At 47.6% G+C, this 26,532-nt stretch overlaps 2 protein-coding genes across 2 annotated transcripts in view; one reads left to right on the forward strand and one right to left on the reverse strand.

The window, feature by feature from the left end:
* The window catches only part of LOC149366175 (pyrokinin-1 receptor-like), a 347,477-nt gene that overhangs the window by 92,834 nt on the left and 228,111 nt on the right, over positions 1 to 26,532 (forward strand). The gene's annotated exons all lie outside the window — the stretch shown is intronic.
* LOC149366176 (uncharacterized) lies at positions 18,278 to 20,356 on the reverse strand. The gene has a single exon (XM_089549309.1). It carries the CDS (start codon positions 20,354 to 20,356, stop codon positions 18,278 to 18,280), a length of 2,079 nt encoding a protein of 692 aa, XP_089405435.1.

Raw genomic sequence — 26,532 nt, forward strand, 5'->3', positions numbered from 1 at the left:
TCAGCAGGCGCTGATTGGTCCCAATGCTGCAGGCGCGCGCGTAGCTGCCGTGTACGTGGCGCCATCTGGCGATGTCGAGGAGATTTGCGCTTGCATTGGTTGCGCCTCAGTGATTCATGGCTTCTAGTGTCCATGTGTTGCTAGAACCATTGGTTCTAGCAACACTGTTTTGTCCTATGACGTCACCACGCTTGTACTTGCGAGTTTGGCCTGTGGCGGCGATACCTGTATTTTGGTTCTCTCTCTTTTCTACGTTACAAGAGCTTTGTTGTCAGTATGAGTGGTGTTTTTGTAATCAGGAGCTGGTATTCTGTCGATACAAGCCAACTTCAATTTCTCCTCAGTGTCCCTTTAAGAACCAGCGGTTATCTTGTCTTCGCATTACATGCCCTGCCCAAGCCCGCTTCTTCCTCTTGATTTCGAATAGGATGCCGTTAACTCCGCGATTGTTCCCTCACTCACGCTGCCCGCTTCTGGTCTCCTAACATTACACTAGCCTGGCAGCCTAGTGGGCATTTATTGGTGGAATATTATACCGCGAACTGAGAGGAAAATTTAGAAAGCATCATATCACTCCTTTCTGTTTGTAGCTACTAAGTTAGAGGTAACTATTTTCTACATTCCTGCTTTTGCGTTGCGAAACGTCAAGGGCTCAAACAAAAGTGTCAGTTGTGAAGTGCTGCATTAGTTGTATAGCATGTTCTTGGTTTACCATTAATGCGATACCATTAGAAGTCTAATCTGGAAGGAATGCGTCACCGGAAACTAAATTCGCTGATTGGCTAGAGGCAAGTGACGTCACCAGACTCGAGCATTCCCATTCGCTTAACATAAGTGACGTCACTCCCTGTTTAGACATCAACAGCTGATAATGCAATCGCATTCACAGCAAATAATTGAATTAGGTAACTCTCTTATTTTTTTTTGGTTAATTGCGGCTAGTGACACACTTCAGAAGTCGCCTGCTACTCCGTCCGTCTCTCGCTGAAGTTGACGCGAGCTTTAGATCTGCATTAGCTGCTTTCGAAACACGCTGTTCTCAAGGTAGCTGGAGCGAAAAATCTTCCTACCTCTTTTTCGTTACCATCGCTCGTTCTCTCTCTGTCTCTTGTGTCTTTATCTTCGCGCCGAATACATCTAAATCGATTACAGATAACGAGAAGGAAGGATTGCTTGTTCGTTACTCGTTGCTCGCTTAAACGCGACAAAAAAATTATATATCGTGCGTATCTGCTGCCTAATGGAAATATCCCCGTCTCATTTCAACGTCGCAAAGCCCTACTTCCACTACACCTGCCATAAGGCCTTTCCTGGCGCCATCCTTCTCAAACCTTATTACCCACATGACATGTGCTGTACACGAAAGGTGGGCAGTACAGCCGAGCATCAAAACTGGTTCCCTTGGAGCACTGAAGAAAAGCAAAGACTGCACAGAAGTTATACAACTCGCGGACATCAATCAAAGCACTTGGTGTCGCCGTAAATCTCCAGGCTAACCGGTTAAAGTAAAACTGAAGACGCCACTCATAGCCATAGACGTGTGGCATCGAAGAAAGCGCTAAAAACAGAAAACAGTTCTCGGACTCCAGTAGCCGGGCCGGCCGGGTTGTTGCATTAAGACAAATGGCGGCTATGCTCGATACGCGGGACGCCGTTAACAAAAAGGTAAAAAGAAAGAAAAGAACGTTCGAGTGGAGGTATTTGCGAAGCAACAGGCGGACTGAAATCTGACGGCTGTCTTCCTGTCTCTCAGACACGGATGAACACTGTCAGGCGATATCTAGGAAAGAAGGTTTGCCTTTGCCAGCTTGCCTGTTCAGCAAACCATGTATGTCCTGCGTACCGGTGCTTGATACTTTAGTCGCTGTGAGCGTTGTTGTTTTGTTCAAGGCATAGCGAGCCGCTGAATATGAATCATCCCCCGGAGTTTTGACGGTGAAGGATGGGTCTTCCCGGCTGCATGCGGCCTTGGAACGCAACTGTGGGCGCCTGTACGAGCTGTATAAACTGCGCCTCACTACAGCCACGCAGCGGGTAGGAAGCTGGAATCAACCAATCGCAACCCAGCACGTAAGGAATGAATGACCCGTGATTGGCTGGTGTTCTGGCTGACTAATTCTAAGCCATCATGATTGGCTAGCCTGCGGGCTAATTACATCACAAGGATAAGCGGATATATGCGGGATAACAGACAGCCGATGCGAACTTACCCGTCTTCTTCTCTTCTTTCTCGTCCTTACTTTCTTCTTCGCTATGCCCTCTTTCAGTTTCTTGGATTTTTTCGAACTATACTTAGCACTTTTTGATTAGTACTTTTCCATCTGCCTTTCAAGGTGCGCAGTAAGGTTTCCTAAAAATTGCTTTCATTTAAAGTGGAACAATTTTAAAGAAGTGTTGACTGTGTCTACCTGTTGTTCCTAACTTAAGCACATCTGTGCACCGGGAAAGAGCTTCACCAACTGGGTAATGCGTACACAGTACTGGGCCACTTGCGGTGGCGATCGATTCCTAAATCACGCACGGCCCGTTCGAGCAGACGATTTTGCTCAGTTGTTTTTTATATCGATATTTGCAGCTCAGGCTGAAGCTGTTGGGACTGACGTGAGTGGATGTTATAGAGACAAGCTGACGCTGAAGGTTTTTGAGCTCTCAGCTTCAACAAGGCTGAATTATGTTTTGGTAGAAAAGAGCACAGGCCGGGCGCCGTAGTTTATGCAGCTACGAATAGCGCCGACAGGATTTTGTGGATTGCTAAGGTATGGGATGGCGTTAACCATAGACACGAGTCTGGTGTTTTCAGATGTGGGCTAGCTCGAAGAAAGTGAGCATTCAAGACAGGCGCTTATTATGTGCTTATCGACGCGTAACTCTGCTTGTAGGAATTAAGGGTCTATTTTTATGCTGTCCAGACTGAAGAAGAAACCAGCTAGATCAGCATGTAGACTGCTTTGCATCTTAGTTTAATTCAGCTGAGCTACGAAGGTACAACAGCGTTTTGTAGGGGTTAAAAAATAAGTTCTTTCGTAACCAGCGCGCCTGTAATCATACACTTTGTTTTTTTTTGTATACTTCCTGTTTTCCTAAGGATCTCGTGTCGCAGGAAAATCGGCCTCTTCGGCGTCGGCCGGTGTGAAAAAACCCGCGAGTGAAAAAATTGGCTGTGGGTTAACTCTGGTTAAACCTGGAGTGACGCGAGAGCTAGAGTGATTCCCCTCCCTCTCTCCTCCCCCCGCCCCCCCTCTCGACACAGCCCATGCGCGCAGCTGTTGCCCTCGGTTTCGCCGGCGCGCCGCGCCGCCGGCATCAGCAGCTGCTCCGCACCACGTGACCAACCCACGTCACCAACCACGTGCCCAACGGCGCCGCCATGGAGCTCAACGGGTGCCACGCTGAAGGCTCGAAGAGCGGGCGTAGTGTAGCTCTCGCTACAAAATTTCGAATTGGTCGGCTGGCGTGGAACCGCGGCTCAGCTGACTTGTGTACTTGCGCCGCCATGCGGCATCCGCCAGAACTAAAACATACCGCAGAGCACCACTCCGTCAAAGCTCTAGCAGCACCATCGCCAGCGGCAACGCAGTGCAAGACGACGCCCGGTACAAACAGCTTAGAACCCGCGGCGGCATGAACAGATCAGCTTCGTTGGCCAATGCACGGGGGCACTATTCTATCACCGCAGCCGATCACGCCTCGTGTAAAATTTCAACACACTGTCGCGCTGTGCATTGCGCATCGTCGTCTTCATCAACTACCATCTTCGGTGCGAAACGGCCATATCAACTTAATTACTGTCAGATCTTTACATGCGTCAAATATCGTCGCCAGACGTGCCGATGATCCAGGAAATCAAAACCATGAGCCAACCAGGCTAAACACAGGCTTTCGTACGTCTACTTGGTTTATCTGCTTTAAAACACTGCCACTTTTTGTTTTTTGGACTCTTTCTTTATTTTTAAGCTTGCACTTTTTATATTTTGTTAACATATTTGAGAGAAAGTTTTGCTCCCTAATGCGTAAATGTTTTTTATAGTCTCGAAAGGTTGTGTGGGCCTCCATAAACATAATGTTCTCGTAGCTACGCTGCACTGTAATGAAAAAAAAGGAAACGTATACAAACGCAAGGACTCGTTAGCACCGTCAGCAGCAGCATTCAGGGAACGCTTTGATTACTGATGACAGGAAATAAGGACGTTGTAAGCGATCCGTGAAAGCCCGGTTTTGTGACAGCCGCGGGGATTTTCCGATCCTATGGGACTCGTAAGACGCAATCCGTTCTCAGGCAGCTCAGCCCTTTCAAAGCCATACCCGCTCCAAGTAGGAGAGACAGGGAAACGAGAACAAGAAAAAAAAAAACATCTGGCGCCTCCGCACTATAGATAGAAAGCCTTGGGGAACAATAGCTGACCGACGCTACGTCGTTGCCGTCGCCCACGCGTCTCTCGGCAAGCAGCTGGTCACGACGTTCGTTACCCTAAACAGAACAAACACCCGTGTTCGTGAAGCCGCACAGCGTAGTATCGTACAAGCAAGAGCATAATCAATTTTTTTTTGTTGTTGCAAGACTTTAGGATGTACAAAAGTATTCTCATAATGTATCCATTTCGGAGATATTATCAACCGCACGCAGTGACTACAGCGACTGCACAATACAGGAGATGCATTTGTTTGATAGGGAAAGGCGGCAACAAAAAAAAAAATGAGAATTAACATCGGTTGTAAACAAAGCAGCGAAATATACCGTGATATTGTCATGTGTGTTATTTTCCAAGTCGATGCTCGGCAATACAACCAAGGCCATCGGGATCTTCAATTCAATCCTGGTGATCGCGTGTGGGTGTGGACTCCAATTCGACGCCGTGGCCTTAGCGAAAAGCTGCTCAAAAGATACTTTGGCCCGTACGAAGTGATTCGCCGTATAGGCGAGTTAAATTACGAAGTGTTGCCGATAGTAACGCGTGCGTCCCGCCGCCCGCCTGCCTCCGAGGTTGTTCACGTCGCTCGCCTCAAACCGTACTGTGACCGCTCGGAGCACGTGGCCTAACTCTTCGCGCCTTACGCGTTTTTCAGCGCTAATTTTGCTTCTCTGCGCATCGGGACGATGCGCCTTTCGGGAGGAGAGCAATGTCATGTGTGTTATTTTCCACTTAACGTCATCTTCAACGAGCGGGGAGCCGATCTCCGGCAAAGAGGAAGAGGCTCGGTGGGAAATCGCTCGTGAGCCCGGCCGCGACCGCTTGGACTGTACCTGGCGCCTGCTCTCCTGTGGTCTCCAGTGTCCCAACGATCCGCGTCGTTCGAACGACCCGTGACAATATTAAGCCTTTGAAGTGAAAATACGTGCTTTATCTGAACATTCCTTCTTAATCATTTCCTTCCTCGCATCCAGTATTATATTCAGGCTCGGGAAATATAGGAAGTACTTTAGACGTAATAGACGCCTAGATAGGGGAGAGCAGATACGTGATTTAACGTGACCAGTCTTGCTTATGTCAACGATGTTGTGCCTTCGTCACCTTACGCAAACGTGATAGACGAATGTTTAACGGTATGCGGCATCAGCATATTGCCCATGATACGGTGTATATGGTCATGAAAGATGCTGCGAGGGCAGATTATCCCAGTTTTAAGGAGGTCACCTATGGGAGCCCGTAAACGTCATGTCGGGCCTACGATACGTGATCGCTACGGGTTCTTAATAGCCTGTAAATATATATGGGAGGCGTGTAGAAATCCCATAATCTGCTTCTAGAAGCGATGTGAAGAAGCGTGTTAGCTTATCAAGCGATGAGATAAAAACAATGGTTGAAGATAAGTAGTGCACTGTAAACACCCTCACTACAAAGTAGCCACTGGCTTATCGAAAAAGATATCAAACATACATGCACCGATGAGTGAAGAAAGTTGGGCGAGTTGGTACTTGTTCATTATTCACAACAGCGCACGAAACACATGCACCGGTTGTACAAGGTCGCTAGGCCTATTATGGGCTTTCAATGTTATTGGTGACGCTGGCGGAATTATGAAATCTCCATTTGGATTGGAACCATTCTCTGGCTTTCCTTGTTGAGGCTTCGCACGTTCACTTCAGACTACAATCACGTATAATCGAGATCATTTCTCTCGACTTTTGCTTGAGACGGAAATAAATGTATTACAAAAGTAAATGTGCGTGATAAAGTTTTGTAGAACGATTTAAAGAAAAAAATTCTCTCATCCTGAACTCTTCGTGCTCTAGCTCGCACTATGCGCCGGGCGAGACACATCAGAAACTCGAGACAACCCGCAAATAAGTCCGGTCGTTTCGCAATCGGCTGAAAGAGCTGGTCATGAAAATACGAGCCTGGCCATCAGCAGCTATTTCCGCGCAACAAATTGTTAGCCTCCATGAGAGAAGAATGATCGGGAAAAAAGGCACAAAAAGAGGACGACCACCTCCGCTAGGTCAGTCACAGCCGTTCCCCAGCCGACAGCGCCCTCCATATTTGATTAGTCTCGGTGAAAGACAGGAAATTAGTCGTCTCCCATTTGCCCCGCAGTCATTCTCGGTTCGTCCGGCCTGGCCGCGCTGTCAGTGTCACACGCGAACGGCTAGTCAGTCTTATGTGTGCGTGTGTCTTTGTCTCAGGCGCATTCTGCTTCGATAGTGTTCCATGCCGACAGACTCCTTCTTTGGAAGTCACAGCTGTGCCGGAAGGCTTGTGCTGCCGCCTGTCGCCTTCTTAATGCACTCCTTTCTCTCCATCATTCTCTGTCTGTATTTCGTGTTCAAGACGCGATGGAAAGCTGTCGCTTCTGCGTCCCGATTGAAATTGAAAGCGCCGAGTGACGAGGTTCTTTCCTTCCTGTCGTGTTCTTTTATCGAGACACATGAAGCAAGGGAACGTGGCACGGCTACGAAGCTTTGCAGCGGATACGCCTCGGGGACGTAGTCTTGCAGTCCCCTTGCATTGGCGACTACATTCGTGTCATCGTAGTTCTGGCATGAAAAAGAAAATTCAATGAGAAACCTAACTCCATTTTGTGCTAGCAAAGCAATGTAATTAGCAGGAGCCGATGCTTTTACAAGACGTGAGATCACTTCCTAGTTAGTGAGGCCACTTTTCACCATCCAGTGGGAATTCTCTGGTCTGATGACGTCACTTCCTTCCAACCAATCAGAGAATTTAGCTTCCGAGGACATATTTTCTTCCCAAAGAGGTTACTAGTGTTACCGATTTAAAAACGCGGTAGCTAATAGGATACAAGGACGGCTTATCTCGGCTACTGTGTACTACAGAGGCTTGAAGTGGCGCAGGGAGAACTGGGGTGTTTGATGAGGATTAGTTATGAGCTGTTTAGCATCTGGAACCTTCAAGTGGGCAATGGCGAACGCCGTAATGGAGAGTCCCGGACTAATTTAGGCTGCTTGGAGTTTATTTTGCGAGCAGTGACATAGCGTAGCACACGGGCGTCTTTTGAAATTAGCTTTGACTGAAATCGGGTCGCCACAATTGGTTTGGTCCCTTGTAATTTGTGGTGAACGTGTAAAAAAGTCGTATAAGCGCTGAAGATGCAGCGCATCATTATGAGAACTTTTCGCGAAGAAGGCTTTCTGTGTTCCCTACTTTGGTTCGCGATATCACATCTTTGCTATAAGCTTTGCAAAAGCAATGGTATTGAACTGCAGGGAGTGGTCGTGCATGGGAACAGGTCCCGAGTGTACAGAGGCAGGTTTGGTAATACCTGAACTGCAGGCCTCGTACATATTACTTGTCACTTAGTTCTAATAGGCTCAGTGTGATAAAGTATTTTGGCCTTGAGGCGGTAGGCGATGCCATTTCGTGCTCTTAACACTAATGTTTTGTAACACTGGTGTCTCATATAAGGCGGAACGGCAAATTTTAACACATAAAGATGCCCCACTAACTTGTTTCGGTAACCGGAAACGCGTTAAGTTGGTTAAAAAATGAAACGTAGAGAGCAATTGTTTGTGTTAGTCAGCTGGCGTTATCGCAACCTTGAGTGGTTTAGTTTAATGTAGTTTAATGTCCCAAAGCAACTCCGGCTATGAGGGACGCCGTAGTGAAGGGCTCCGGAAATTTCGACCACTTGGGGCTCTTCAACGTGCACTGACATCGCACAGTACACGGGCTCCTAGAATTTCACCTTCATCGAAATGCAGCCGCCGTGGCCGGGATCGAACTCGCGATTTTCGGGTCAGCAGCCGAGCACTGTTACCACTGAGCCACCGCGGCGGGGATATCGTAACTATGGGAGGAAACTAAAGTGGGCTATATATACGCGCATACCGGCATGTAGCATCAGGATGATTTGTACCGGAGTACTAAATTTAGTTCCGCATGCGTTCCTTCATCTAATGCAATAAGAATAGGCAGGAAACATGGTTAAATGCACCGTCATGTTCTGCGCTTCGTAACAGTTATCGGTTATTCAAACATTATACATTCCGCTTTTTAAGTTACAAAAGCTTCCGCGACTGTTCATGGCACATATGCCTTTGCGAAACGCCACCTGAAATTTCTATTCAGTATTCCTGGGATTTCAAGATTTCAGGATTTCATAACTAGTTACACAACTAGAAGTAATCCCAGCCATGCAGAATCTTCAGCGCTGAAAAACGTGAACCCCACTTCACGAAAGTGGGCACGCGTCAATATCACGTTCAGCGTATACTCAAACAACTACTTGCATTGAGGAGAAAATGAATCAACCAAGCCATTTGTCATTAGAGAGGGAACCATATCAAGCGTCAGACTTTCTCGCTATAACCGGAAAGCTTTACGAGCGCATTATAGAGTAGAAGGCCCTTCTTTTTGCGCTCAGTGTTATGAGGCAGGAGCGCCGTTAAAACTCAACCCTTTACCAAAAGAAAGAAAGAAAGAAATGAAGGGGGAAGCATACGAAGACAGCACGCAGCCCCGAAAATCCACTTTTGAGAACTATTGTTTCCCTCGCTCTTGCTGTACGGGAACCAACAGCCACTTCTTCACGCCAGGGGACGCCGCGAGCATTCGCAAAAGTTCGCGAACTCTTCTTCTTCCCGTCCGGGCCTCGTTTCCATATAGCTTTTGCTTTCATTCGGGACACCGTCGGGCACCACCGCAAGCCTCAAGTGGCACCACGCAGCGGTCGCGAGAAATAAAAAGAAAACAGACAAAAGGAAAAACTAACTACCAGGCGAACCGAGCGCTAGCATTCAACAGAACCTGGCAGGATTTATGGCCGGCACTGATTGTGCGGCGGATCGTGACGATCTGCGAGAGCTTCGCACCGTCCGCTTGCTCGCGCTCGCGCGCGCTTGGACTCTTTTCTTTTTGTTCATTTTATTGCCGCCTCATTTTTCTTCTTCTAGACCCCCTTCTAAGCGCAGTACTGTTCGATGCATTCAAAGTCGGCGGCTTCGCGAAAATTTCTTTTCGCCCCGTGTGCGTTTTTCGGTCGCCCCGAAATTTCCCCTTCTTTGCCTTTTAAAATTTCTCGAGTAAAATTTTTTTTTTCATTTTTCTTCCAGAGTCAAAGGGATGGGGCCGGAACCCTCGGATGCTCGGTTAAGTGTGCCGTCTTGCTGCCTGAATTTCCTATCGGGGACGAAAGAGATTAAATCGGAAGGCGCTTTCTCCTTCAGCAGCGCATGTTTTGTAAAAGTTTAGAAGGACTTGACCTTGACCTCAATAGAGGAAAGCAAATATGTAAAAGCTGGCGAAGGCTTGTCGCCGAAGTGTTGAGACCCTTTCAAGAGCGTCGAAGTTTCCTCTCTTTAAGTGAATCGATTATTTCTTATCTTTTGAGCTAATACGCAAAAACCTCTGCTAAGGAGACCTCGCAAACATCGCATGCAAGATAAGTAACAATGAATGAAACCCGCTGGGAGGGATGCAAGCTTAGAGAAAAAAATAAAGACGCACTAACGATGACAGAGACGTCTACAACAAGAACTTGCATGAAACTAGCCAAAGAGAAGATAGTTCATAGATAGGAGTAAACTAGATGGAGGCGCAGTTTGGCGATGTGACTCTGTGGTTATATAGAGCCCTTCGCCAGCTAGATGGGGGCATTCAGATTTCGATCCACGTTGTGCAATCCAAGGTAATAAAAAAATATCCTGAGCCCTCCTGCTATTACAACGCATGCGTCGTAGCCAACGTGCAGTGAGCGTTTCTCTGATGTGTAAAAATTCATAACTAATAATATGTTTCAAAAGGTCATATCGAAAAGTGGCCTCTTACACTGCCTATCATACGGATGTCCATCCGCGTATTTCTATCGCTGTTATGTATCAGTTATTCTGTTCCTTACAGTAATCCACCGACGCCGCATCTCCCGGGAAAACGTAGACCCTCGCAGAAAAGACATTACGTCCGGAGTGGTCATAGGTGTGTACTGATGGGGGGAGAGTGGTTCCTTCAAATGTCACAAGGAAGGGTGGGGCAAACTCTGCCATCTATTGTCCCCTGCCACCCAGAGGACTTGAAGAGGTACTACCATGAATGTCCGCTCCCCCTTACATAGAGACCTATGAACGCTCATAGGAGTGGGCCGATGTACAAGGTCAATCAAACTTAGAGGGAACATGGCTCCGCGTGGCTGCGCACACGTGGATCACTATTACGAGCAAGCCGGTAGCAAACCCGTGCAAAGGGGCACATGACACGAAGCACCACGTCGAGGTCCCTCTTCTTGTGCGCCACTCTGCACTGATTCATGAACGGGTTAGATGCAATGGCACTCCGCAGGTACAGCCTTTGTCAAAAGTTTGGAGCCCAGGGGGTTTTCTTTTGAGCCACACTGTGCCGTTTTTAATTGATCTCTAGCGCTCCAAATTTCCTGGACATGAGAAGATTTCTGTTACTCCCTCTTGCAATAGCTAGGACTTCCATGAATGCTCCTGGAGTCCCAATATAAAGCTTGGAAGTGAACCCCCTGGGCTCTAAACTTTTGACAAAGACTGTACGTGGCCACGCGTAGCCGTGTTCCCTCTAAGTGTGATTGACCCTGTAGCTGATGCATACTCAGTGATGCAAGTTACTACCATAGATGAAAAATTAAGTCATACAAAAAGGCCTTTGCAAAACTCTTTTGATTGTATGCGCATAGCTCTGGCACTCAGCCAGATATAAGGAATAGGATGGCATAAGTGAAGGCAGCTGTTGCATTTCGAAAGTAACTAAGGACCCTAGCTTTAAGAAAGGTGGAGTTTGTTGCTTGCAAAAGACAGAGGAAAACAGCACAAAATCTGATAGTCGGAAATGAATAAGTTCAGCCCCATAACCCCTGGATGGTCAGACATTATAAACTGCGCACAGCATGGCATTTTATTGTTCTTAATGAAGCTCAGCGGGTAAATGAAGTTGACCTCGGATTGAGCACAAACCAACATTCTAAGAAATGAGCAGCTTGAATGTATTCACAATTTAGTTTTGCAGTTCTGTAAGTTTAAATAACTCTAAGCGTAAATAGACGGTTGCCGTTAGAGTTCTCCACGTTACTAGATGCACTTAGCATATCCACATCATTCTCTGAACAAGAACGACCTGTTTGGAGGGAAAGGAAAAAGGGAGAGGGAGAAGTGAGGAAGCATAATTTACTTTCCTGTCCCGAGAAAAAAAACCGCTTTCTGCGCACGACACACGCGACGCTGCGCAAAGAGTGAGCGAGCGAGCATGTCTTCATCCCAACCCCCTCCCTCAACGCAAATTGAACACGTTTGCCCTTTTCGCCGAAAAGACCCCACAACCAACGACACTGAATGCGCACCGTTTGCTCTCAGATTAATCCTGCCACGCATTACACACGAGAGCTTGCTTTCGCATGGGGACCAAAATCCTCCGTCTCTGGGCGCGGACAAAAGTGCCCCCTAAACAGGAAGCTTCCAGCATTCTGATTCATTAAACGGCCCCGGGGAAATTGGGCGGCCAATGAAGAAGAGGTGATGAGGGAAGCGGGAGATGGGATGGCAAGAGGGGACAGCTTTCATTGTGTACGTATGTGTGTGCGTACGAGTGTGGTGTGCTGCTTCGGGGATTGAGGCTAGAAACGGGGGGGGGGGGGATTCGGTGGGGACGATATTGATTTCGGATATCCGGACCCAATGAGGCTCAATGAGGGTGTTGGTGTCCGCCGCTCCCTCCTTTCTTCTATTCCCCGACGCAGACAACGCGCCCCTCATCTCCCGGATTTCGCGGTGAGTCGGTTTCTCCCCCATCACTGGCGCTTAGCCGTCGCGGTGGCCACAGAAGCTCGTCGGCGGTGTCCCTCCGAACTTGCAGCGCAATTACTCCGACGCCAAATTTCTTCCGGGTCAACGTCTGCAGACACGATCGAAACGCGATCCGAGCGGCGATCGTAATGAGGCCCCCGGAACTGCTTCTACGGCGGTGGGCATAGTTACTGTGGTGTTGGTATACATAGTGAGGCTGACGCAGGATGAATCATTGCAGTATTCCTGGCTTTGGTGTCCCAGTATCGCTTAGTACAGTACAGTACAGTACAGTACAGTACAGTACAGTACAGTATAGTATAGTATAGTATAGTATAGTATAGCATAGCATAGCATAGCATAGCATAGCATAGCATAGCATAGTATAGCATAGCATAGCATAGCATAGCATAGCATAGTATAGTATAGCACAGCATATCATAGCATAGCATAGTATAGTATAGTATAGTATAGCATAGCATAGCATAGCGCAGCATAGTATAGTATAGTGTAACATAGCATATCATATCATAGCACAGCATAGCGTAGTACAGTATAGTATAGTATAGTATAGTATAGTATAGTATAGTATAGTATAGTATAGTATAGTATAGTATAGTATAGTATATATAGTATAGTATATATAGTATAGTATAGTATAGTATAGTATAGTATAGTATAGTATAGTATAGTATAGTATAGTATAGTATAGTATAGGTTTGGTTTATTGGGGTTTAACGTCCCAAAGCAACTAAGGCTATGAGGGACGCCGTAGTGAAGGGCTCCGGAAATTTCGACCACCTGGGGTTCTTTAACGTGCACTGACACATAGCATAGCATAGCATAGCATAGCATAGCACAGCATAGCATAGCATAGCATAGCATAGCATAGCATAGCATAGCATAGCATAGCATAGCATAGCATAGCACAGCATAGCATAGCATAGCACAGCATAGCATAGTATAGTAAAGTAAGTAGTGAAGCATAGTAGTACGAAGTATTCGAATTCCTGCCGTCTATCACCGACAGCAAGTTCAGGTTTCATCGGCCGCTGGCCTTGTGTTGAGAGCACATAAAATTGGCTGGAAGGGAAGTTTTTTCTTCAATGCTATGAAGAAAAGAAGCAGAAACCGAATAATAAATAACGAATGATCTCCAGCCCATTTCCCGCCTGTCTGGTGCTCTGCTGTCTAAGCACTGACGTTTGCAAATGTGCTCGAAGGGAACTACGCGAAGTTGGGACGTCGAAACGACCAAACGCACCGTGTTACGAGAGTTAGTGACGAGTGTAATTTTGACTTGGTGCTACTTCAAAAGGGAGAAAATGAACTGAAAAAAAAAAGATATTAGAATTCCGTAATGAACGGTTTTTGAGCGCGTAATTTTCAGCCCTGTGTAATATATGTGGGGTGATTTTTTCTTCCGAAACGCGGCACCTTATTTCATGCGCATAAAGAACCTCCCCTCCCCCGTCTCCCTCTCCCGTCTCCCCCACCTGAAAAGAAAAAAAAAAGGCATCGTTATTATCGGCGCCGGAGTACTGTAGCTTAACTCCCTGTCCTAACTGCAGAAATCTAAGGGCTTTCTTACACTACTATTGTCAGTGCCAATGTCTACTCGGTCGCTGATGAGTTTTTATCTCTATTTTTATCGCACTTGCTTGATAACCCTTCATTACGGGTAGAAAATCAAAACGGGGACGAAAATAGACGAATAAGTTTGAATAGTTTTCAGCTTCTGCGCCGTCCAAATGGCTTCACGCAACGGCAGATGAGTCCTGACCAGCCAAATCTGCAATTGACGGCACAAGTAGATCTGAGTTTTATGCCACTTGGTGCTCTTAGCAAGGCGCACAAAGCAGCCATAAGTAGCATAACTTTGGCATAGAATACTACGTTAAACTAGCGCATGCGCATTAGTAGCCCTGTGATGAGTAGACAGAAGCGCTGACGCGAAAGGAGTCCAAAGAAAACGGACGTGCCGGATGAACGAGTCGTTCTGACGAAAAGAGTTCAGACGCGTCACCTACACTAGTGCCCTGCCTAACGACTGGCAATTAGTCGCTGTAAAGCTTCAACCAGCACCGTCATTAGAACCAGGCTTCGGGGCCTCTGCTTAATTACGCGTGGTTGAGTATTTATATGTCGGGCCGCATTACCGAAGAGCCAGTCATTAAACTGCTCATTACAGATATTGTCGGAGTTGGCACTGCAATGGACGCTACAACTACGGACGTCTGAAGGGGACCTGAGTTGACAACTGTTATGAAAAAGTTTTGCACCGGAGATAAGAACTTAGAGGCTCATTATTACCAAAATATATTAGCAGATAGGCACAAAAACTACTAAAAAGGACTAGCGTCCACACATACTGCATTTTAAACCGAAACGAAATCAAATTTCAAGGTCCCCTGAAATGTACCGCAATTCTTCAGCACGGTGAAGCAGTCATTTATTTACTGCCTTTCTATTTATGCAAGACCCTCAGATACACCTTATGCCTTCCATACCTGCACATCGTAAACGGCTCTTCAAAGTTCCGAAGACAGCACGCTTTGATGTAATATTCCTCAGGAATCTGTTTTTTCCTCTAGGAAGAAAAAACAAATCTTCAAGTGTGTACGAATTTTAGTTTTCAGCACCAATGTTTCTTTGCTGCCGAATTTCGAAAACACCGCTGTTTCGTAATTTACTTTAAGGAAAAGCAGGTTCAAGAAATGCCGTACATTTATTACGAAAATCTAGATTTGGAAATGAAATAAGGAAGTTACTGAAATTTCAACCGGCGAACAATTCATTCGATTACCCATTGCTGCTAAACATCACCCATATATGCTAAAAAGTCGCAAGAAACAGAGGCCCTGAAATTTTTGCATCTCCCATGTGATGAAGAGAGATGGAGGAGTCGTTTCGTCGTCTTCAGCAATACGGACCGCATCTAGCGCCAATCTATGCAGCTTTTAATATCTAGTTATACCAATACAGCGCCTCATTACGGATGATGATGATGAGTGGATTTGCTTTGATTTTTATTGGCCCAAGGTCAGCTTGGGCCAAAGATTGGCTTGCATAAGGCGTTTTCTTGCCTACACAAAATGGGGTCGAAGACACATTTTTCAAGCCTTTCACCGCCATGTAACCGAGCACCAGGTCAAGGGAAAGCTTGTACCGATTGGAAACAAGTGGTCCCCGATGGCACTTGGGATCGAACCCCGTGCTTTCCCCATATTTATTAGAGAGTTATAGCTTAGCGCGATCTGCGATTCCCTGCCGTGTTCCACTTGCGTGGCGCGCAACTGCACTGAGTAGAGCGCCAAGGAAGCGCCAGATGGCGCCACGTTCCAGTCAGCTGCGTGCGCGCCTGCCGCGTAGGGACCAATCAGCGCGTACGTAGTGGTGCCCCGCGGAAGCGGACCGTTGATCGCTCTATGCTATAACTCTCTAAATGTCTTGCGTGTGGGGACAACCACTGCGGTAGATGTCGCATCTCTAAAACAATGCGGACACCGCACACCATGAAACAATGAAGTCAGCCTTCATAGACAAAGTGCTTGGGCAGAAAAGGCAGCGAGAGCGTCAACCAAGCGAGGGATCACCTGTTTCCGATGTACCGCTCGACTAAAACATTGCAGCAGTGTACAAGCTAGACTTGGCGACACGAACCCGGAGGGCCTGTGTAGAGGAGCACCCAGCGTTGTGTCATGCTCATACATGTCCATGCCACTACGTCGCCAGTTTATCGCGCCATAAGCAGCAGACACTGCTTAGGCAGAGGCGGGCGAATCATGTTTGTGAAAGAGAGAGAAAGAGTGGGAGAAATCACCATAAGCAAGGAAGCGAGCATAAGTGCACTTAGACTCGGTTTTATTGCCTACAGATGATTTTCAGCGACGCTGTTTTTCATTTCATGTTCTTCCACAAACTGCTCTTCGTCAGGGATACCCTACTTTTCCATATGGGGAAGAACAACTAATAAAAAAAGTCAGAAGGCAGAGAGAGCAAAAAGAAGACGTATAGTGCCCACGCATGAGGATCCATTCATAAAAAGTAGGCTGTAGGACTTGTCCGTTTGGAGCACTGCAGCTCCGCTCAAATTACTTTAGTTCTCAAATGACCGTTTCGAGTAATGCCGCTGTCTTAATAACCTCATTCAGCCACTGGAAAATGTGGTCAAAGCACCAGAATATTCACAGAATAATATAGCTGGGCTTACCTGTCTAGAAACGGTCCGCAGTGTCCGGATTGCAGTGTCTGGTGGTTCCGTAATCGATCCCCAGGCCAGCAAAATTTTTCTTAAATTTCGAAATTTCTCTGAACGTTTTATACCTTTCTTTGTGTAGCCATATGGCTACGTTTGGGCGATGTTACTGAGTAATAATTCCCTTATTGCAAATGTACTTCACCCTGGGGAATTCCTCAAAACATTGAACTAACAAACAACTACAACTACAATGTTCCGTAAGAAAACTTGTTACTGGGCATTGCCTCTTTACTTCCCTCTAGTAACTGCGCCAGAAAACGCCTCGCAACTTCCAGTGCGCTGCATGGCTTTCTAGGGAGAAAGCCTCAAATGGACACTCTAGTCGAGAGGGGATTTGGGGAGGGGGTGTTTATGGGGAAGATGTGGAAGTAAGAGAAGCGAGGAGAGAGGAAGATTGAAGGGTAAGGCTAGAACGCTCGCTGAAGTGAAGAAGCTAGAAGCTGACGGAGGCGACAAGATTGCCGAAATAACTGCCCTCGCTATATACTGCCGAGCTGTTTCGCCCGTAAAACAAGGCCTCCCCATCCTTCCCCCTCTCCTCTCCTCTACTCGCCTCCGCAGAGCTGGAGCTCGCACCGTGCGAGAGCTTTCCGGCTTCGCGGCTCGCTGAAGAGAAACTGACTTTATTGCTCTCCGAAGTTTCAGCGCTGTTATAGGGAGAAGTTTCTCTTTAGTCTCTTGCTTTTTCTTCTACTTAGTCTTGCTTTATGGCGCCGAACAGAAAACAGCGGAAAGTATGGCGGCAATAATAACCCTTTCGACGCATATATTTTATGCAAAAAAAGAAAAAAAAAGGATCAAGGAAAAACGGCTTAGTTCCATGTCATGCGCTATTCAAGAATTCGGGAGAAGCTTGAAGATGTGTACAGGCTCTCCCATCAGAGTTTTAGGTACTGAGCGTAATAACCATGAATATGAGCTTTTATGAAACTGTTCCGCGGGCAGATTCATTACTGATTTTGCTCATTAAGGAAAGGTATCTTGCGTTGGGGGGGTGAGGTTAAGAAGTTTGCGGGGGTATGGTGGCCGCAACTGGCAAATGACACGGTTAATTGGAGATACATGGGAGAGTGGGCGTAGGCAGGCTGATGACGTTGGTGATCTTGCTGTTACTGCCATGCTAGCGACAGTAACTAGGGACAGGACCTTTTTTTCTAAACCGGTCGCACTTGATGATGCCTATTCTGGTTCACTGGCTGCTGGTTTTGGACCTCACAGTTATCGATATGTTACTAAAAATTTGAACCTCGACTGCAACATTGTCACTGGAGCATTCGAAATTGCATGCAGCCATGCGCTAACATGCTCAGCGTCTATTTTCAGTGGTTTCTTACGCGATGCTGCTCTTAAGTATACATTTTAGTATGCATAAGGTTACCGATGTCATAGTAAGGTCTCAAGCTTCTTGAGCACTGGTTATCTGCGCACAACTGGCGTTACATATGCCACTTATACCTGGTCATTTCCATCTCAAGATGACCATACATGCAAATAAAACAATGGATGACTCAGCTTAAAATTTTTTCCCTTAAAACGCTAATTGAAAGCCGAATCCCTCTGCAAGTGCTGCTACATTAAATATTAATATCTGGTGTAGCTAGAGGTTAGTTCATTCTAAACAGCCACACGGGGTGCATTGAAGTAGCGCTCAAAATATTTATTGTGAAGAGCAGTCTTTTAACAGTCCAGTCAAGGTTCACACTGCCGGGCGGTGTTTCATGCTACCAAATAATTTTCATTGCTTTGAAATTGAATTAAGGCTGCAATTTCGCTAGAAAAGCACAGGATTTCTGTCCACCGAACCCATAGCTTGGACGATGATATTACATGAAGTTGAGCGTAATGCGTGACGTGGAGCGTCGGGGCGGCCTCATCCCCCCAAATGGTAAAGGCTGTTGAGGTGCGAACGGGCCCGGTGGTCCGAACTGCTGGTGCGGTGGAGGCATCAGCATCGGAGGCGGACGCGGGAACCCAACACCCCGAAAGGGGCCTCCGGGTCCTCCGAACGGCATTGGCGGTGGCCCGAAGTGCGGCGGCGGGTTTCCAAACGACGGCTGCGAGCCGAACGGTCCCGGTGGCCCAAACGGTCCCGGATGCGCGTACATGGCTTGGACGCAGGGCGGGGCATCTTCCAGAGGTCGACCAACGCTGAAGCTCCTGCTCCTTCGACCCTTGACCATTCTTCCTGGAAGGCCGATCCTAATGTGCATTCCCTCGTCGGCCTGGGGGTTAGAACCAGCGCTCGCCGGATCCGCTGGTGCCGGTAGAGCTAGCGCGCTCTTCGAGGATCCCGTCGGAGGCTGAACTCCTGGAGGCGGCGCCGGGGGCTTGCTGGGGCCTGACATGAAGCGCGCAAGCTGTTTTCGCATCTTGCGCTGCACGTCTTCCCATTCGGCCATCTCCTCCTTGTACTTGTCGTACTCGCTGTAGTACTGTTGCCAGGCTGCTCGCATGACCATCTCTGCCGAAGTGGCCGGTTTACTCTTCGAGGCATCCAACCTTTCAGTGCTTGCCCGCTTAATCATCTCCAAGGAGTCTTTGCTGAGAGCTACCTTAGCTTGCATTGTGTAACGGAGTTCGGGAGGCGGCGTTGGAGCCACGGGCTTTCTTGGGATTTCCCGTGAGCGACTAGTGATTTTGGCGCGCGAGCTTTCTTTTTCGCGACTCTTTGCTGGCTTCTTGGTGAGCTGAACCTCGATGCTTGACGACTGCGAAGAGTTCCATGACATGTCCTCAATTTCCAGTTTAGCCGTGGTAGCCATAGACGGAGATCGTGATTCTGCTCGTGATGGAGAGCGAGAACTAGACACAGCCCGCGAAGAAATCCTCGAAGAAGGCCTAGACGGGGAAGGACTCGAAGAAGGGCGAGATGGTGTCCGTGAAGGAGGAGGCGTCTGAGGTTTGGGCTGACGTCTTGGAGGGGATGAAGGGGGTGGTTTATAAGGCGGCCGACTTCTTCTTTCTTTGTACGGAGGAAGCGGCGGGGATGGTGGCGGAGACGGCGACCGTGACTGCGTCTGCGGAGGGCTCGGTGTATACTTCTTAGCCGTGTAACGAGTCTTAGTCTCGCAGAGCCGTTTTTGCTTGTGCTGGTCTTTCGAAAAGTCGCCGTCGACGTCACCAGCGTAGATGTGAACCATCGATGTCTTGCGCGTAATCCTGGGAGGTTGGGCAGCAGCACCGTCTCGAGACGTTTCTTTCATGCGCTTGACGCATACCTTGCAGGTCTCGTAGTCGTCCTCGTACGAGAGCTCAGTCTCGGACATCTCCTGGAAGTGGGTGCACTCTCCCATGACGTGCGCAATGGCTGGCACTCCACGCTCACTGCTGCCGCCCGAGTACTCCTTGACCCCAGCTGTGACAGCGCCACTGCGGCTTCTGACATAAGCAGCCATGTGGTCACGGCAGCGGCCGGTGCGGCCGACAGCGGGCGGGATCATCATTTCGTCATCGCGGTAGGAGTAGGACCCGCTGTCGGTGCAGCGTCCAATCACTCGTATGCCCGGCGGCGCATCGATGGACACTTCCACTTCGTCCTGGCTTCCGTCAGGGTCATCGAGGATGACGCCAGTCTGCGTGCCGTAGGGTGTGCCTCGGCAGCGAGAGACGAGGCGGATGGAAGGCTGGTTTCGCATCTTGATGCCCATGTCGTCGAGCGGTGTGTGCCCCTTGCACTCCTTGAGGACGTTCAGCTCCGCATCACGCTCGCCCTCGTCACTGGACACGCTGATGCTGGCGCCGTAGGGCCCGACCACGGCTGTGTACGACAAGGGGGCGCTGGCCAGGCTGCCCACGCTGGTGTTGCTGGGGCTCTTGAAGCGTACCGCGAGCTCCTGGTAGGGGCCATCGCTCGGAGCACTTTCCAGCCGGATCCGGGGGCCTCCGGGCCTGGAACCGGCCATGACTCTGCGACCTCGGCGGAGAACCAGCTCAAAGGCGTCGCTGACGGCTCGAGAAGGACGACTCACGGTTTCCGGCCCACGCCAATCATGACTCGGTTCCCAAGCTCCGGAGCCGAGCTTCCCTAGCGCGCTCGGCGGCGGCGGCTGCAACGAATTTTTTTCTCGTTGTCGTCTTCTATGAGAACAGTGTAGGGGCACCGGCGGCGCACCGATATATACGTGGCATGTCATGTGGTGAAGGTCATAATTCTTTATCGCTGCTCAGTAGGCGTTAAGTGTTTAAAATCACTATTTTTCCTTACTTTATTGATGGGCATGCGTCGAGAAAGAATTGATGAACGGAATACCCAACGCCTCATTTCACTCTCTTCTTCTGGCTACGAAAGCAACCCCGTAGAAGTTTCTTCCTGTTTTGTTTTATCGTATTAAGCACTCAGATGTTGTTTTGATAAAGTTGTGTATTGCCTCTGGGCATAAAGGTAGTTTCGAGTCCATGTACTCATCACCATGAACATAGTTGTCTCCATATGACCGTTTAGAGACTGTATTTCTTCTTCTTCTTCTTCACCATAAGAAAATGGCACATACCCACGCGGGGGGATTGGCCAAGGTGCGGTGGTGAATGCCAAGGAGGTATGAGTGCGGGAAAAAAGCTAAGTAAAATAGTAGAATGTTTGAAATCAGAAAATATGTATGAATTGTTAGAAATGTTAATAATATACAAATTAGATACATCAGGAAACAAACTGAATTCACATCTTCGTCTTCGTAGACACACTGGCAACGTGTGGCAGACTATTAACGGTGTTAGGCAAATTTGTTAGTTAAAATATGGAAGAGGTGCAATTTACAATATAAGAATCTCGTCACCTTCTCATTTCTGCATGATTTTAAAACAGAGGTGATTGTGTAAAACAAACGTTGTGTAAAACAAACTACAGAAACCTTGTTTCTGTCATCGATACTTGAAGAAGAAGCAGATGAAAATTTTGAGGGTGGGCATAGGCCACAAAGCATTGTTGCTAACCAATTTCATTTCAATTTATCGCGCAGAGGTTCTGGCAGTACAGCTTTCTATCGGCAAACTAGAGCCCTGAATTTCTTCAGTCGGAGTCATTATCGATTTCTTTATCCCTGTGCTCGCCCCTCGCATCATCATTTGACTCTCCCCTCTTAACGACAATCCACTGACAGCTTTGTCCCCATCTGTGTCTTGTTCATTTCGTATGGGCGCGGTGTCGAAGAGGTGTGTTTTTAAATAAGATCGCCGAAAAACTTGGCATAAGCTTCCCTCAGTGGCTCAGTGTTAGGAGCCTTCCCATCAACCGCGTTTGTCACAGCCGGTTCATTTTGGAAGCAATCGTTATTAATTGAGCTGACCTAGTCACTTTTATTATTTCTAGGTTATCAACGCTTCCGGTATGCCTGCAGCAGGAGTTTACGCCGAACGCGACCGATTAAGGTATCGCTTACGAGGATACGCGGCTGTGTTCCACCGCTAACCTTTTAATAACAAAGGTGTGGTCTGGCTTACTGTCTCTTATGCGTATTTTGACGCTAATCCTAATCACACTATGAATTTTGGCTATTTTTTCACCGTTTCTGGTACCTAAGAAGAAAGGTGTTAGAGGAGCTTTTTCAAGAGCCAGACCTAAGCTTCAAATATCATTCTGCTGTGTTTGTCTTTAAGAAGGAAAGTATTCGAGGAGCTGTTTCAAGAGCTAGACCTAAGCTTGAACAATCCCATCTTGCTGTATTCTGGGGCAACCATGCTTGGGTTCATGCCACATTACTGTTTGTTCAACCGTTCAAAATTTTCTCTTCAAATCACTTCGTCTGCCATGCTAATAGTTAGAATATTTTCATTTCTGTCGCTGTTAAATTGTGTTAGGTTGTGTTTTATGACACATAGGCAACTAAGGCCATCATGCGCCAAGCTCAGCTGTTCAATCAAGATGCCCCCTATCTTCAATAGTTCGGCCTCGTGATACTCTACTAGATGCGTTATCGTCCACCTTTTCATTTCTGTTCCTTCTTCTTTCTTTTAATTTTTCTTTCTGAAGCTCTCAGGCTGATTAACTTCTTTACACGTTTGGATTCTTGGCCGACCATCCATGTTGGTATACGCATTTGGTTGTTTGGATTATTATAATAAAAAATCATTTTTAACACGACTGCGCCGCACAGCTCAGGCGAGGAACATACGCGGCAATTGCGTTTGTTATTATGCTGTGATAAAACTACTTCGTCGTAGCAGCGGTAGCTAGTGGTCTGAGCATTTTTCTCCTTAGCAGGAGGTACAGGGTTCGATACCTTGTGCCGCTGGATACTCACCGGCGATACAAAGCCTGCAAGCTTTCGCTTGGCATGGCGCTCGGCTCCATCGGGATTAAATGATTGGAAAAGGGTCTCTGACACCAACCTTAGTACACGAAAAAAATACATTATGCCATTGCGTTCTTCGACCAGTCTGCCCCACACGCAGGCTATTGAAATCTATATTCATCACCATCAAAATTAGATCATTTTTAGTGCATTTTTACCAAGACAGCCCTTAACGGACAGTGACGCTGGAGGCTCAACTGCGGGCATCTCAAGCTACCGCGTCGGCGATGACGACTTAATTGACAGTTCCGTGTAGGAGCAGTGCCATCAAGCCGGAAACCGAAGGAGTTGATAAAGGAGGCCGACGGATGAAGAGACGTCAGCTCCATCAACATCCCCAAGTGCCAGTTATGTGTGCTAAGAAGCGGCACCAAAGAGAACCGCCTTACGAGCAACCTTCGGATCAACGCATGAAATGCTTAAAGGGGTTGAGACGTCAAATTCTGACGTTGTAAAAGCTTCTTATGGGCTTCCTTTAGTATATAAGGCCACCCACGGCGAAGTACTGGATTCATCATCATCATCATCATCGTCAGCCTGACTACGCCCTCTGCAAGGCAAAGGCCTCTCCCATGTCTCTCGAACTAACCCTGTCCTTTGCCAGTTGCGGCCACCGTATCCCCGCAAACTTCTTAATCTCATCCGCCCACCTAACTTTCTGCCGCCCCCTGCTACGTTTGCCTTCTCTTGGAATTCACTCCGTAACTCTTAGGGATCAGCGGTAATGTTGCCTTCGCATTACATGCCCTGCCCAAGCCTATTTCTTCCTGTTGATTTAAACTACGATGTCGTTAACCGGCGTTTGTTCTCCCACGCACTCCGCCCGCTTCTGATCTCAACATTACATCTATCATTTTCCTTTCCATAGCTCGCTGCGTTGTCCTCAACTTAAGCTGAACTCTCTTTGTTAGCCTCCACGTTTCTGCCCCATAGGTGAGTACCGGTAAGATACAGCTGTTGTATACTTGCAACAAACGCTTAAAATGTAGTTTTCAATTAAACTCCAAAAAATCCTTAAATGCACTTTATCACTATCGAGACAAATCGCTAGAACGATACTTGGTGACTTAGAGCCGTGGGAAAGACATCACTAAATCCTAGTGACATCACAGCACAGTAACGTGACGTACTGCAAACGGCGACGCGCGACATCGGCAGCGCCTGTCGATCTCGAGCGTCGGCTGTTCGGCGGTTGGTGTGCTGATCGAAAAATATATGCCGTCCCTGAGGCTGCAGCTGGCACCAGCATTGGAGGCCGAGCAAAAACTTCAGGTCGGTGAGACGACAACCTGACTACTTGATCTTGTCCATAAATTATTAGCATTATGATTACTATATTTGATATGTTTACCCTTCAACACACATGAGCGGTACAGGTAGGCCTAGCGAGTCCGTAGGGTTTGCATGTGCAATATCGACTGTTGTGGAGAGCGAGTTCACTAGTTTTAGCCAATACAAATGGTCATCGAGCATAGTTTTGACAATGCTGACCTGAAATCGACGACTTCTTACCTCTTAAGACGCACGTACAACGATCGGGAAGCGCTACTGCTAGTCGATGTAACCCAGATTGCCGACTAAAACTGTAGCGCGCGACAGCAGTCGCCGGCGTCGCGTGTGGACAAAAAATTAAGAAACTTTCAGTACTGGGAATGGGTGCTGAACATACTTCTAGATAAAGCAATTTAAAGTCAAGTATTGGATACATCGGAAAAAACGAGCAATGCAGAAAGTTGGGCGAGTTGGTAATACATGTTGAACTTAGCAAAGCGCAATAAAAAGACAGGGACAACAAGAAGAAGAAGAAGCACGCAGGACAAACGCTTGACATCAACTAGTTCTTTACTCTGGAAAAAACACATAAATACAGATACATAGAGGGCGGAAACAAATTATTAACCAAACAATGAATCGGCTTTATCACAAGTGTGTTTAGTGTGAACAGGTATCAAGGTAAGCAATTTCCTTGCGTGATAAGGTCAGGGAAGGAGTGCTGATACAATTTTCAGCTTTCTTTACAATGCGATAAGCCTCTATAATTTCTCTGTCAAGCCTCTTTTTTCCTTTACCGCACGTGCGTGTGGCATTGAACTGCGGCTCATTTGCTTTACATTTTTTACATGACTTGCAGTGTTCTGCTAGGTGGCCATCCCTTGCTACAGCTTGCACAGCACGACGGTGTTCCCTCAACCTATCGTTCAGGCACCTGCCTGTCTGGCCAATGTACGACTTCTTGCACGAGAGCGGAATCTCGTAGACCACTCCTGTGACGCAGGTTGTGAAACGGGTGGCGTGCTTCGTTGTGCACCCAGGATGGTCATTCTCCTCGTTGACAGCTCGACACATTTGTGAGAGCTTATTGGGCGCTGAAAACACAACGGATACCCCGCACTTCTCGGCCACTTTTTTAAGCCGGTGCGACACGTTGTGTATGTAGGAAATCACCGCCGGACGCCTAGTCTGGGGGGCCTTTTCTTTTCGCTTCCCAGAGTTTAGCTCCTTCACTAGGCTTTCCACCATAGAGGCGATGATTTCTCGTGGGAAACCAGCCCTTTTCAGGCGCTGTGACTGCATCTGCACACTGGCCGAGACTTTATGCTTACACGATTTGTTGAGGGCCTCACGTATGCAATTTAGGGCAATCCCCCTCTTTACTACCTTTGAGTGGGCCGAATCATAGTTCAAAATGCCTTTTTTGGTACGCGGCTGATACACCCAGCAGACTTTATCCTTATCTAGAGTGAAACAAACGCCAAGGTACTGCAGACTGCCTTTGATAGGATCCTCACACGTAAACTGCAGACCGTGGAAACAAGTAGTAAAATGGCAGTTTGGGCGAGTTGGTTAAGCATCTTGTAATAAAAACAGCGCAAGGACACAGGACGAGAACGGAGAGTGTGTCTACTCTCCGTTCTCGTCCTGTGTCCTTGCGCTGTTTTTATTACAAGACGTGGAAACAATTTTCGGACACCTTGATCACATTGATCACACCTTGATCACAAAATTGTATCAGCACTCCTTCCCTGACCTTATCACGCAAGGAAATTGCTTACCTTGATACCTGTTCACACTAAACACACTTGTGATAAAGCCGATTCATTGTTTGGTTAATAATTTGTTTCCGCCCTCTATGTATCTGTATATATGTGTTTTTTCCCGAGTAAAGAACTAGTTGATGTCAAGCGTTTGTCCTGCGTGCTTCTTCTTCTTCTTCTTGTCCCTGTCTTTTATTGCGCTTTTCTAAGTTCAACAGGAAAAAACGAGTTACAATGAGCGAAAAACGCCGGACCTACGCGGTGCCAACAATACGGACAGTGATGCATCGTGTCGGGTAATGCCACCAGGGGATCGGAAGACTGAAGCGCTGTCGGCGACTGGCCACCGACACAGACGTCCGCCGAGCATCGGCATCGGTGTAGTGTGGCAAAGAGAAAGACACAACGCAGAAATCACCTCTGCACATGAGATCGGCCCAAGCGAGCCGCTTCGTTTCAGAACTCGATGCCTTGCCTCACGCGCTTGGCTTCGCTCAGCATATCGCAGACAACAGCCGGCTTTTCGAAAGGAACTTGTATGCGGAGCAAGTGTGCGAGAGCAGACGACGCAGCAGTCGGCGGGCCCACGTGACAGAGGTTGCTGCTCTTCCGTAGGCATGGCGTCATAACACACCCTGGCGCTCAGAAATCGAGTCCAAAAGCGCTTGGTATAAATAATGGAATAATAAGTTATTTACTGTGCATGTATGAATCACGCAGCACGTATCACGCGTCCTGAGAAAATGCACAATGTTT

Source organism: Amblyomma mixtum, chromosome 1, assembly GCF_055824585.1.
Source record: "Amblyomma mixtum isolate Tamu chromosome 1, ASM5582458v1, whole genome shotgun sequence".
Classification (NCBI taxonomy): domain Eukaryota; kingdom Metazoa; phylum Arthropoda; class Arachnida; order Ixodida; family Ixodidae; genus Amblyomma; species Amblyomma mixtum.